General features: G+C 49.9%; 1 protein-coding gene across 1 annotated transcript; it reads right to left on the minus strand.

The window, feature by feature from the left end:
• Positions 1–1,485: 1,485 nt before the first annotated feature.
• BDW70DRAFT_75527 (uncharacterized protein) lies at positions 1,486–6,035 on the minus strand. Its single transcript, XM_073744773.1, has 5 exons — positions 5,005–6,035; positions 3,106–4,950; positions 2,312–3,033; positions 2,018–2,258; positions 1,486–1,801 (listed from the first exon to the last, which is right to left on the minus strand). The coding sequence occupies exons 1-5, from the start codon at positions 5,741–5,743 to the stop codon at positions 1,602–1,604; spliced, it is 3,747 nt and encodes a 1,248-aa protein (XP_073594569.1). The 5' UTR covers positions 5,744–6,035; the 3' UTR covers positions 1,486–1,601.
• Between the last annotated feature and the right edge of the window lie 6,465 nt (positions 6,036–12,500).

Below are 12,500 nucleotides of genomic sequence, written 5' to 3' on the forward strand. Positions count from 1 at the left end.
TATCGTTCCAGAGTACATTCCCAGCCCACAGCTCCTGGAACCTGGTTAGCTGCCAAATGCGAGCCTACACTGGTTACATGATACCGGAGATGAAGACACAAAGGTACTGGCAAATGATTGTTTGTTCATGGCGAGGTTCTACTCATTCAGCGTGGACAATTTGGAGAAGTGGAACCCTAGTCTACAGAACGCAATCCTTGCATGTTGGCAAGGTCGCATATACTGCGTGGCCGCCAAGATGAAGGTATTTGCCTACTTCTGCTTCCATCATGAAAGGACACTGAGGCAGATCATTAAGGATAAGTACCCCTGGCTCTAGTGCCAGTGCACCGTCTACGATAAAAACAATGCCACTGCAACTCCTAGCAACGTTCCAACTACGACGGGATTTACCACACCATTCTCAACGAGCGCGATGCTAACCGACTGTGACACGTTTACAAGGTTAAGAATAGCCGTCGTGTGGAATTTCTGCGGATCGATTCATTGACTATAACCCGGCTGTGAAGAAGGATTGTTCGGGGCTGTGGCCTGATACTTTGTTTGTACTGGAGTTGCAGAGAGGGGCCACAGGATCTTATTACAGTATTAAGGCATGTAATTTGATGAGAGTTGTTCACTGATTATAGAAATGTCCTGCTCAGATAGGTGGACAATGGTGCTATCGCCCTACCACCCCAAGGAATTCCAGGTACATCATGCAACTGCACCTTGACCAAGTTTATTTCAGGCTTTCTTGCCCCTTTGTAGAGTAAAACATCCTCGTCATGGTCAACCCTGTCCTTTACATCTAAGAGTGCTTTTGGCCTTTCCTTTCATCCCCCGAGCACGGAAAGCGTATGGAGGATATATGCATACAGAAAAAACGAATGCACGTGGCGATAGTGGCTCGACAAGCGACATCCGATGAATGATCAAGACCAACATTGTTCAAACAAGCCTAGGCAACAGTTCCAGTAGCTGGCTGGGTTAATCAGGCGCTGATTGCCATGGCTCATGGGCCCCAAGGAGACTTAAAAGATACTCTACGACATAGGCAAGCAAGTTCAAAAGAAAAATGGCATATATTAATCACTAAAGCTGATTATGTGCGTATCCCGTGGAGGCTGGAAGCCTCTTGCTGTGCAATCCCAGTTAAATCCATGCTTTGGGAACGAGATGTGTGCAGACCAATGCTGCTCGACCCAGCCTTGAAAGACCTTGTTCATGTATCATCTTGTTTTTATCTTCTTCCACTTGGCGGTCTTTTTCTGCTGCTAAGGCGGGTGATTCGCCTACGTCCCAGTATGGGAAACGAGAAAATAAAACCCGGAACCTCCCCAACTCCGCGCTCGCTTGTTGTATGCCAAACTGCAATAGATGATCGATAAAAAACGACAGGGGAAAGAAACAAGAAACGAGGGATAGCGTCCGAAGAAGGGTGAGATATTGCGGTATGCTTATGAATATATGGGCAATCTCCCTCAAGCAGAGTAATGCGAGGGCCGGCGACATCTGCAAAGACAGTCTTCTGTCAGTGCTGATGCCGTCGTCGCAGCTCACCTGGTTGAATACTGAGGAGCCCCTCATAAAGTAAGTGGGTGGTTGTGCGACTGGTGTTGTTACAGCGCCAAGACCCGAGTAGGGTCTTGAAGGAAGCGTCTACGGTATGCAACAATCTCTGCGGCCACGGTGTTGAAATCTTTCACCTTGTCACGCCGCATGTCGTTAATGGCCTCTTTCAGTCCGGCGACGTACTTGTCAGATTCTTCTGCAGTTTTGCCCTCCCGCAGGGATCCCATTTGGATGAGAATTTTGTCATCTGTCGAAGTTAATAAATCTGTGCGTCAGCATCCGCACGATAGAAAAAAGACCAAATGCGCGAACAACAAAGGGAACAATCAAACAGCAGAAGCGAGAGGGACGAGGCAGAGAGAAGGGAATATTGGCCCGGGGGCGAGGTGGGTTGGGAGTTCATAGGTGCGAGCTTTCTGTTCTGCCAGGAGTTGTGCAAATGGTTGTTCAAACATCGACGCACCGCTAAGAGCCATGTTCCGAAAATGTTGGAATTCGCAGGAACGGTCGTTGCAGACGCCCCCTGAAGTTTCAAAGGGACAGAGGTGTTTCAAAGGATCAATGTTGTGGCTATAGGTTAGGGAACGATAACCGCCGGACACTTCGTCATTGTAGTTGGGATGGTATCGATAAGCCCTGAATAGCTTGAGCGGGCTAAAATAAGGTGTGAGTTTACGGTGCGAGTCTTCGGGGCGTCGCGAATTCTGTGTACAAGTCAGCGTCCACAACTCCTGGTAGGAACTGAGGTTTATCGCACATCCAGAGGGCCAATCTGAGAATGTTGGCTTGGTTGCTGAAAATCCAGTTCCTGGACTTTCTTAGTTAGTGGCTCACCAGCTTCTTTAGATTGATCCTCTGAAGGCCCAGGGACTTCCATGTTCGGGGCAGGGCTGTGGAAACCAGGGCTGGGAGCTGGTGAGTAATTCGAATCAGAAGCATTAGCAGATTCTTCAGGTTCTGGGGGCTCATATGCTTCTGAGACAGGAGATTCTCGAGAAGCAAGATTCTCAGAGTTTACACCTAGGTCTTTGTTGGTTGAGGTCTGGAGATTGGAGGCCTGGTCTCCTGGGAGAGGTTCCTCCTTTGCTTGTAACCTTTCCGGTTCAATCGAAGGTCCTGGAGAGATAGTATTTAACTCATCCACAGGTGCAATCGGGTTTGTGTTGGGTTCTGGCGCATCAGGCATTTCCTCGTTCAATGAACCAGACTCGCTGCTCGAATCAGCCGAAGACTCGTCCATTGAGGAGCTAGAGTCGGACATGGAAGTATCTGTTAGCTCTTCGGCGGTTGCGTTCAGGTTCGGGGCATCTTCCACGGTGTTAGGGGCAATTGGCCGATCTTTCACAGGTGGAGAGTTTTTGGCAGTAGGGTCGGTATGCGAGGGCGGCGCAGTATTTTTATTAGTTGATGCATCAGCCTCAGGTACCTCGGGAACGGCTGTGGCAAGGTTGTCGGCCACCTCGTTCTCAGAAGTGGGAGCTATAACGTAGTTATGGTGAGTCGCTGTAATTGACTGCTGAAATTCAGGAATTGATAATCTCCAAAGCATACCTTGGACAGCTTCGTCAGGCAAATCTTTCTTTGCTTCGATGGTACTCAGTGCCGAATTGACGTGGTCAAGCGACAAGCCAGCAACCTCCAACTTTAGAGCGTTGAGCTCTTCGATAAGCTGCTGTCGGCCTTCTTCCCCTTTCGCTAGTTCTGACGATAGCTCTTCCACTTCCCTCCGTGCATCGGCAAGTTTCATCTCAGTCTTGCGAATTACAGCATCCAGGGAAGGAACACCTGCCTCAATCTCCTGCATGCGTAGAATCTTGGATTTCATTTGTCTGAGTCCATCAGCGTTCATGGCCGCTAAAAGGTCTTCCGCTTTTTTATCCGTGGCACTCGGCAGGGTTGGGAACGATGATGGGGCAGGTGCGGCGGGCGTGCCAACAATATCGGGGGAAGACAAGTCTGAAGCACGAGGGGATTGGGTACGGCTGGCTAGCTTTGCCTTCTTCCTTTGCTCGAGTTCGGCGATCCTCCGGTGCATAGCCTGAATCTCAAGATCCTTTTTCCTAAGATCATCCTGTTCGTTGCTTTTATGATTACCCGGAGTAGAGACTGCGGAAGAGCTGTAGCTCTGAGATGTGGCCGGGCGATGTGGGAGGTTTCCAGCCGGTGGTGGATATGCTCGTGGTAATCCCTCAACAACCGGTGGGCCAGAACCTTTTGAAAGGCCCGTCGATGTTTCAACGTCCATGCTACCCTCGTCATCGTCATAGAATTCATCGTCACTTATGTCAATAATAAGTCGCTCAGGAGGAATCTGGTGATTCGTGCCGTTGGTGAACGCTTTCTTAGGCACCGGAATCGGATCGTCATCAAAGTCCGACGCTCGAGGGCGTTTACGTTGGCTAGAGCGGGGGTGAGCTGCCGAATCGGAGACTGGGTCTTGAACAGTAGTATGTGCACCGTTTGTCGGCGGAGCTTGATCCATCATGAATAAACCCGGAATGTGGTCAAGAGAGGCAGATTCGGGGAGTGGAGGGCGTTCAGGTAAAGGGTGTTGTTTGATAGTGGAAGGTTGCGGCTGCGGCGACTCGTGGGCATTTCTCTGTTCCTTGTCTACATTTATTTGTGATTTTTGAAGATTTCTGATGAGCCCCTGCTTCTTCAGCAGTTCGATACGTTGCCTCGCGAGTTCAGTCTGCGCCTTGTTCTTTTCTCTCAAACGCGTCTCTTTCTCGTTTGCTGATTGATCTTGCGAAGGGGTGGATAATGTAGATTTCTCTACTGTCGCAAGCGTGCTTTGAACAGGCCCTGCTGTTTGTGCGGCATCTGTTGGTGGCGCAGAGGCTGGAGAGCTTTTAGCGGCTTTGGCAGCCAGCATTCTCGCGATGACCTCTTTCCGCTCCATAGGTTTTGTTGTGCGTGCCGGGGCAGTTTGTGGTGGAACGGAGCTGGGCTCACTGGGAGTAGCTGTTGGTGCAGCAGTTTGTTGAGGTTCATTCTGCTTGGCTGGTTGCTTTGCTTGTCCGTTGGCGGCCGATTGGTCAGTCCTTGCATCAGCTGTTTCCTTGGAACTAGATCGAGTGCGAGCATCGTCTGGTGGCGTAATCGGGACTTTGATTCCAACCTCTTCATAAAGCTGCTTTAGTATAGTTGGGTTGATGCCTTCGCCCACAAGCTCAGTATAACGGATACTGTGCGGTGCTAAACTGAGTAGGGCGCCCTGTGCTTGCACCCGAAGTTGAGCGACCGAGACAGCCGATTCAGGAGAACTTTTTGAGCTAGAAGCGGAGACTGATCGCTCCACAGTGCCGACTTCTTTACTATTTGTTTTCAGAACATCTGGTGATAATTTTGACATCGGCGGAGATATGGCGTTTGTCGGCATTGGGGGGTTATAAGCTAAGAGATGTTAGTAACTAAAGTCAGCTGCCTGACCAGCAGGGGTGGAATTACGGGATCCGCTAGCTCTACTAGAGGCGCGACGTTCGGGTGAAGCCTCGCCTTCCTCAAGGTCTGAAAGCAACTCGCAGCCGGTAGAGATGACGGCGGAACGCTCATCTTGAGCGTGAAGCCCGTTTGATCTTGTGGACTGAGACTGCCCAATCGGCGGCCTGTTGTCCCCTTCGCTACCGGCTCTGCGAGTTGGCTGACTGTCTGAAACATGGCCGCGTGGACGTCGCGCATTTTTTTGTGAGTGAGGCTGCTGCTCAGTCGTTGCAGGACCTTCGATGTCCGTCAATTCGCCTTCTTCTCGGTCCAAATCCTGATTTGATTTTGTAGTCGACGTAGGGTGCTGACCCGGTGTCTTTCTTGCCGAATTGTCCATGTCGTTCGTTGACGGCTGGTTGGGACGCATTTGTGAATGTACTGACGATAACGGCATCAAAGGATAGCCCACATTCGGCATAGTTGCGAATGGAGGGGCGCTCGGTGCAGGAGGGAAAGTGCTGGGGAAAGCGAACGGAGGCGGCGGGAAAGTACCAGTTGCGCTTGCGCCTCCTAATCCCGAGAGGTTCGAATTCGCATAGAAATTATGAATATTGCGATATTGCTGTGGATCAAATGACGGATCTGGATTGAATTGAAGATCATGAGGCATGGATCCTGATGAAGGGGCCGGTTGAGGGGTCCATTGCTGCGTGTAGTTGGCTCCCCAGTAGGGAGGCGCTGGAGGCATCGGTTGACCCGACATGGTAAAAATTAGCGCGCTTTTGAGTCTATGTGTAGCGGCCAGCTGGTGGTGAGTATATTTGTAGTAGATCGATTAAGTTCCGAACGTCTTTAGACATAGCACACTACTGGAATTCATGTACTGGTGACACGGCGCGTCAAGTAAAGGCTCGACATCCAACGCTCCTGCGATCGCTGTTTAAAATCAATAAACGTATACGCACTAAGCAGGTCTCATCAATATAAAGGTCAGAGCACGATATCAACAATAGGGGATAAAAGAGCGGAGATAAAAGTGAACAGAGCAGATGCACCGCTGACCTGGAACTTGAGAGCATCAAAAATGCTCGGATCGAGTTTCGTGCCGCACAACACGTGATGCGTGCACAGATGATCAGATCGGGCCTAGCGTGATCGATGGATACTTATGCCTGACTATCGAGGCATCAAACAGCTCCAGGGCGGCGGAACCAGATGTAAACAAACACAAACCGGGCCAACGGTGGGGAGGGCGCCACTGCTTGGATGCATTTCGGCCAACAACTGAGCCAGGTTTGCTATGACCCATGATCGTCTTGAAGTCTTGATGCCCTGTGCACCTGCGTCAGCTCTCTACCTTACGTCGAACCCCATCTCTTGTCAACATTCTGATTCCCTGCACCTCGTGCCTTCCGTGATTTGTATGCTGCGCTGAGCGGATCTCACAACACATTCCGTTGAGCCTCTTATTCTCTACATTTGTCTATTGTCCTCGCTTCAGTCTTTTGATGCAGATAATGAGCTGTCAACGATACCCACAGCAATAATGCTCCCCTCTCAGATTAATGGTTCGCCGAAGCGTGCCAATCCCTTCAGCCGCGCATCGCCTTCACCCTCCCCAACCCCAAGCCCACAAACGAAAGCGCGCCCAAAATCAGCTGTGCTCGCATCTGCCGGGAAGTTTGAAGAACCAAAAAGTCACATTCGGAACTCTTCCTCTATATCTCACACCTCGCTAGCACCATTCGCCCGGAATGCGAACCGCCAGAGGTCGAATTCTCTGAGAAACGATGTCACATCCGGTACATTTGCGCCGGACTTCATCAAATCAGAGGATCTCCGCCGTGGCGCTGACCAGATTCGTGGACAAGAAGGGGACAATGACTTCTCGGGAAATAAATACGTCTGGTTACGTGATCCCGAAAAGGCCTTTGTCAAAGGGTTAGTTTTAGAAGAGCAAGATGGAGGCCGATTACTGGTACAGACGGATGATGGGCAGGTATGATCAACCGGTACTAAGGTCATCCGCATACTTACAATCTGCAAGCAACGGGAAGTGGACGTCGACCAAGTTGACAGAGTCAATCCGGCAAAGTTCGACAAAGCGGATGATATGGCTGAGCTTACACATTTGAACGAGGCGTCCGTGGTGCATAACCTCCACACTCGATACCAGGCGGATTTGATATATGTAAGGCGGCTACCTTTATTGTGCTTGTTGCCAGAGCCTGATTGACAATACGTTACTAGACCTACTCAGGACTGTTTTTGGTGACAGTCAACCCTTATTGTCCCCTGCCTATCTATTCCAATGAGTACATCAATATGTACAAGGGACAAAGCCGCGAGGAGACTCGGCCGCATATTTTCGCCATGGCCGATGAAGCGTTTAGGAATCTTGTGGAAGAGGGCGAGAATCAGAGTATCCTTGTGACGTGAGTCTTTGCGACGCATCCGTATAAATGCGAATTCTGACGCCCGCACAGAGGAGAGTCTGGGGCAGGCAAGACAGAAAACACCAAAAAGGTTATCCAGTACCTTGCAGCCGTTGCAACATCAGATAATATGTACTCTCGCTCAGGAGGCAAGCAGATGAATACCCTTTCGCAGCAGATCTTGAGGGCGAACCCGATCCTCGAGGCATTTGGTAATTCACAGACTGTCAGAAACAACAACTCCTCTCGGTTCGGCAAGTTCATCCGAATTGAGTTTTCTCGATCAGGGCAGATTTCTGGTGCTTCGATCGATTGGTATCTTTTGGAGAAGTCCCGCGTGGTGAAACCCAATTTGCAGGAGAGAAACTACCACATCTTTTACCAACTACTCAGGGGTGCCGAGCCTACACTAAGGCAAAAGCTGCTTCTCTCGAACTTACAGATCGAGGACTTCGCTTACACCAGAGAAGGGAACGATACAATTGCTGGAGTTTCTGACGAAAAAGAATGGGACTCGTTGCTTGAGGCTTTCCATATCATGAATTTTTCGGAAGAGGACCAAATGTGCATCCTTCGCACTGTCGCAGCTGTCCTCCATCTAGGAAACATTACCATCGTGAAAGAAAGTCTACGGGCTGATCAAGCCGCCCTTGGTCGAGATGCCCTTGATAGTGTTCATAAAGCATGCCGGCTTCTGGGAATTGAGACTGAGCCCTTTGTCAAGGGCTTACTACATCCCAAGGTAAAGGCAGGCCGCGAGTGGGTAGAAAAGGTACAGACTCCGGAGCAGGTTCGGCTGGCACTCGACGCTTTAGCAAAGGGTATCTACGAAAGAGGTTTTGGTGACCTTGTCAACCGCATCAACAGCCGACTGGAACGAAACACTGTCACGGGTGAAGATAGCTACTTCATCGGTGTACTTGATATCGCTGGTTTTGAGATCTTTCAAAACAACAGCTTTGAACAACTCTGCATCAACTACACAAATGAAAAGCTGCAGCAGTTCTTCAACCACCACATGTTTGTCTTGGAGCAGGAGGAATACGCGCGGGAACAAATTGAATGGCAGTTCATCGACTTTGGCAAAGATTTGCAGCCAACAATCGACCTCATCGAAGTTACAAACCCCATTGGTATTTTTTCTTGCCTGGATGAGGACTGCGTCATGCCCAAAGCTACCGACAAATCGTTCACCGAGAAGCTTCATTCGCTATGGGACACCAAGTCCACCAAGTATCGCGCCTCTCGCCTCCGACAAGGCTTTATTCTCACCCACTATGCAGCCGAGGTGGAGTATTCCACTGACGGTTGGTTGGAAAAGAATAAAGACCCCTTAAACGATAACATAACCAGACTGCTCGCATCCTCGCAAGATAATCATATTGCAGCTCTCTTTTCAGACTGTGGAAACGCAGATGAGGTCGACCATCCCAGAAGTCGCGTGAAGAAAGGCTTGTTTCGCACAGTGGCCCAGAGACATAAGGAACAGTTGTCAAGTCTGATGAATCAGCTTCATTCAACTCACCCTCATTTTGTTCGGTGCATTATACCGAACCACAAAAAACGCCCGAAGATGTTGAATGCCCCCTTGGTTCTTGATCAATTACGCTGCAATGGTGTCCTGGAAGGTATTAGGATTGCGCGCACCGGGTTCCCCAATCGATTGTCCTTTAATGAATTCCGCCAACGGTATGAGGTTCTTTGCCGGGATATGCCCAGAAGCTATATGGATGGGCAGTCTGCTGCCCGGATAATGCTGCAGAAGCTGGCTCTAGATAAAGCTTGGTTTAGAGTCGGCCGCACCAAAGTGTTTTTCCGAGCTGGTGTCCTCGCAGAGTTGGAGGAAAAACGTGATGAGCTCATCCGTACAATCATGACACGATTCCAGTCTGTAGCGAGGGGGTTTGTTCAGCGCAGAATCTCAAACAAAAGGCTGTATCGTGCAGAAGCAACCCATATCATCCAGCACAACTTCCGAGCCTATTTGGAGATGAAGGCCAACCCCTGGTGGCGTTTGTTCTCGAGAATGAAACCGCTTCTTGGGGAGACACGTACTGCTCACGAAGTGAAGAGAAGAGATGAAAAGATTAAACAACTCGAAACGAAAATGAAGCAGGATCAATCCGAACGCCAGAAAGTCGAGGAAGAGAGACGGCGAGCGGAGATAGAGATACAACGAATCCAGCAGACCCTGGAGAGCGAACGTGCATTGGCCCTTGACAAAGAAGAGATCTTCAAAAGGCTGCAAGATCGCGAGGTAGAGCTCAGCGAGAAACTAGCAGGCGCTATTGCCGACCAAGAAAAACTTGAAGATCAACTAGACGAACTAATACTCGCAAAGAAGAAGACGGACGAAGAGCTCGACCTGCGAAAAACACAACTCGAGCAGGCGGGAGAGATTATCCAGCGCCTAGAGGCCGAGAGGAAGGAGATGCAGCAGAATTTGGAGGATCTAGAGCAGAAGCTGCTTGAGGCACAGAGCAGTGCCTCAGAGACGGAAAACCATATGACGGAGCTTGGACAAGAGGTCAAAATGCTCCAAAGCCATCTCAGTCTGAAGGAGCGGAAACTGCAGGATCTGGAGGCAAAACTGCTGAAAACCGACCAAGATCTGGATGTGAAGCTGGCAAAAACATCAAAGGAGTTGGACCGATCGAAGAAAGAAGTCAAGGATCTTCTTGATGAGAACCGCACAATTCGGCAGCAAATCTCTGATCTCTCAAAGACATCTACCAGTTATGAAGAAATGCTCCGGCGCAAAGAAAGCGAGCTCACAGTTTTGCGCAACGATGCAAAAAAGCATGCCGAGGAGAAGAAGCAATTAGACGTTGAGAAGTCTAATCTTTCCACACGGCATGATAACATGCAAAATAAGCTCCGTGAGCTTCAGGCTCAAGTCGATGCTATGGTATCAGAAAAGATCCAACTCGAGCGCGAAGCTGCCGACGTTCAGAAGCTTCTGCAGGCGAAGATATCCGAGGATGCCGAAGCTGGAGAGAGCCGCAAACTTCTCGAGCAGCAGATCCAGGACCTGAAGAATCAACTATTCCAGGCACAGGCTGATCTCAGTAGGGAGCGCCAGTCGAGGGATGACGTACAGATGCTCGCGGAGCACAAGCTCGCAGAGCTAAAAGACAAGTTTGAATCATTGAACGAGGCGAAAATCACCATTGAGAAGGAAATGTATATCCAACAAGATAGTCTTCGACGGGCTACGGAGGCTCGGGTCGCTGCTGAGCAGTCGCGAAAAGAGCTTCAGCAAGAATTGATCAAGCTTCGGGATCGATTTACTGCCGCTGAAGATGCTCGGCTGAGAGCTGAGGCTGAGATGGAGCAGGCCCTTGTGAAACAGACCACTCAGCGCCTGGAAAGTATCAGGAAAGAGCTTGACAATACACAGCACCGCTTAGAGGAGGTCGAAGCGGAGAGGTCGCGCCTAGCAGCACGTGAACAACAACTCATGAACGCCATTGCTGAGTCTGAAAGCTTCCGTATCCGTCATGATCAGCATAAGGAACGCTTGGAAAGGGAGCTAGTCACTCTCAAAGGCCGGTTGACAGCATCCGAAAACGACAATCGTGCCCTCTTGACTAAAATCCAGCAGAAGAACCTTGACATTGCTAGATCTAACTCAAAAGCAAGCGAAAGCCAACGCTTACGTGTCGCAACCCTACAGAAGGAAAAGGCAAAACTTGAGGAAGAAAATAAGGCTCTCTCCAGGCAGCTAGGAGATCAACAACTCTCCATAACGTCGTTGGAGAAGCAAAAAGAGAAGCTTGCTTTGAGTGTGGAGGATCTAAATCACGAAGTCAATAGAGAGCACAAAGCTAGCCGCAATGCAGAGAAGGCTGCGTCAACAGCATCTATTCAGCTGGCTGAAGCGAACAGAAACTTGGAGACCGAGAGGCAACTCAGAACTCAGGCACAAGCGAACACGCGAAAGCTGCAGAGCTCATTGGATTCTTCAAATAAAGAAATCGACGACCTGCACCGCCAGCTCATGCTGTTCCATAAGATCGTGGAGCCAGAAGCTGATCCTTCGGCTGATTCTTGGGATAAGATTCAACCAGACCTGTCCAAGAAGGTCGACTTAGCTCAGCTGGTAGAGACCTTGCAAAGCCAACTGCAAGTTTCCGAGGAAAAATATAACCGAGCTGAAGCTCAACTCGCAGAAATGCGCCGTCGGCATGGGGAGGAAATGAAAGAACTCGACGCCCGTTACTCCTCGTCCAAACGTGCATTGTTGGAAGAAATTGATCAGAACGAGGTCGCTCATAATCGCACCCCTAACCATCTTCGGAAGAACTCTGAAACTGCAATTGCGAAGAAGTTTGGAGCGCCGACGACGCCCAATCGACGACTAAACATCAATGACAACTCAAATGACTCCGCTCGGTCAGACAGAACTGTGGACACTGTTGGCTACCAGAAGCGCATGGACCTTGCGGCTGAGATTGAGGAACTTCAGAACAAGCTTCAGATGAGCGAGATGCAGAACAAGCATTTGCAGGATCAACTCGCTCGATCTGTTCCTCCCAAAGATATATGGCAGGATGAGAGTCCCTCAATCAGACGCATGCAACTTCTGGAGCGAGAAAATGGTCGTCTACATGAGCAGCTCGACGATTCTTCCAAGAAAGTATCGGCCCTTGAGAAAAGCATACACTCTGGGGAGCTGTCACTACGGGATGTTCAAGCTAAATCCCATGAAGAGCTGTACGACTTGATCAACTCTCAGGAGCAGTCCAGAAGGTCTTTACTCCGGGTTCACAATGAAACGGTTGCCGAAATTGCCGATGCCAAAGCGCAGTTCGAAAAACTAAAGCGCGCAAAAGCAGCGCTCGAAGTTGAGCTTCGCGATGCATGCTCAGAGGCCCAGGAACTGCAGGCGGCTAGGGAGCAGGATGCTCTGAGCAGAAACCAGCTACTGCAGGAATTTTCTGATCTGCAAATCCGTCTCGACGCCGAAACCTCCAAGTCCGCCGATCTTGCCGCGAGCCTGAGCCTATACAAGAGTCGTGCTGATGAATATTTCAGCAAACTTGAGCAAGCAGAGATTACGCTTCTCAAGGCTTCTCGTGCGGA

Source organism: Aspergillus foveolatus (assembly GCF_047715535.1).
Source record: "Aspergillus foveolatus strain CBS 279.81 unplaced genomic scaffold BDW70scaffold_35, whole genome shotgun sequence".
Taxonomy (NCBI): domain Eukaryota; kingdom Fungi; phylum Ascomycota; class Eurotiomycetes; order Eurotiales; family Aspergillaceae; genus Aspergillus; species Aspergillus foveolatus.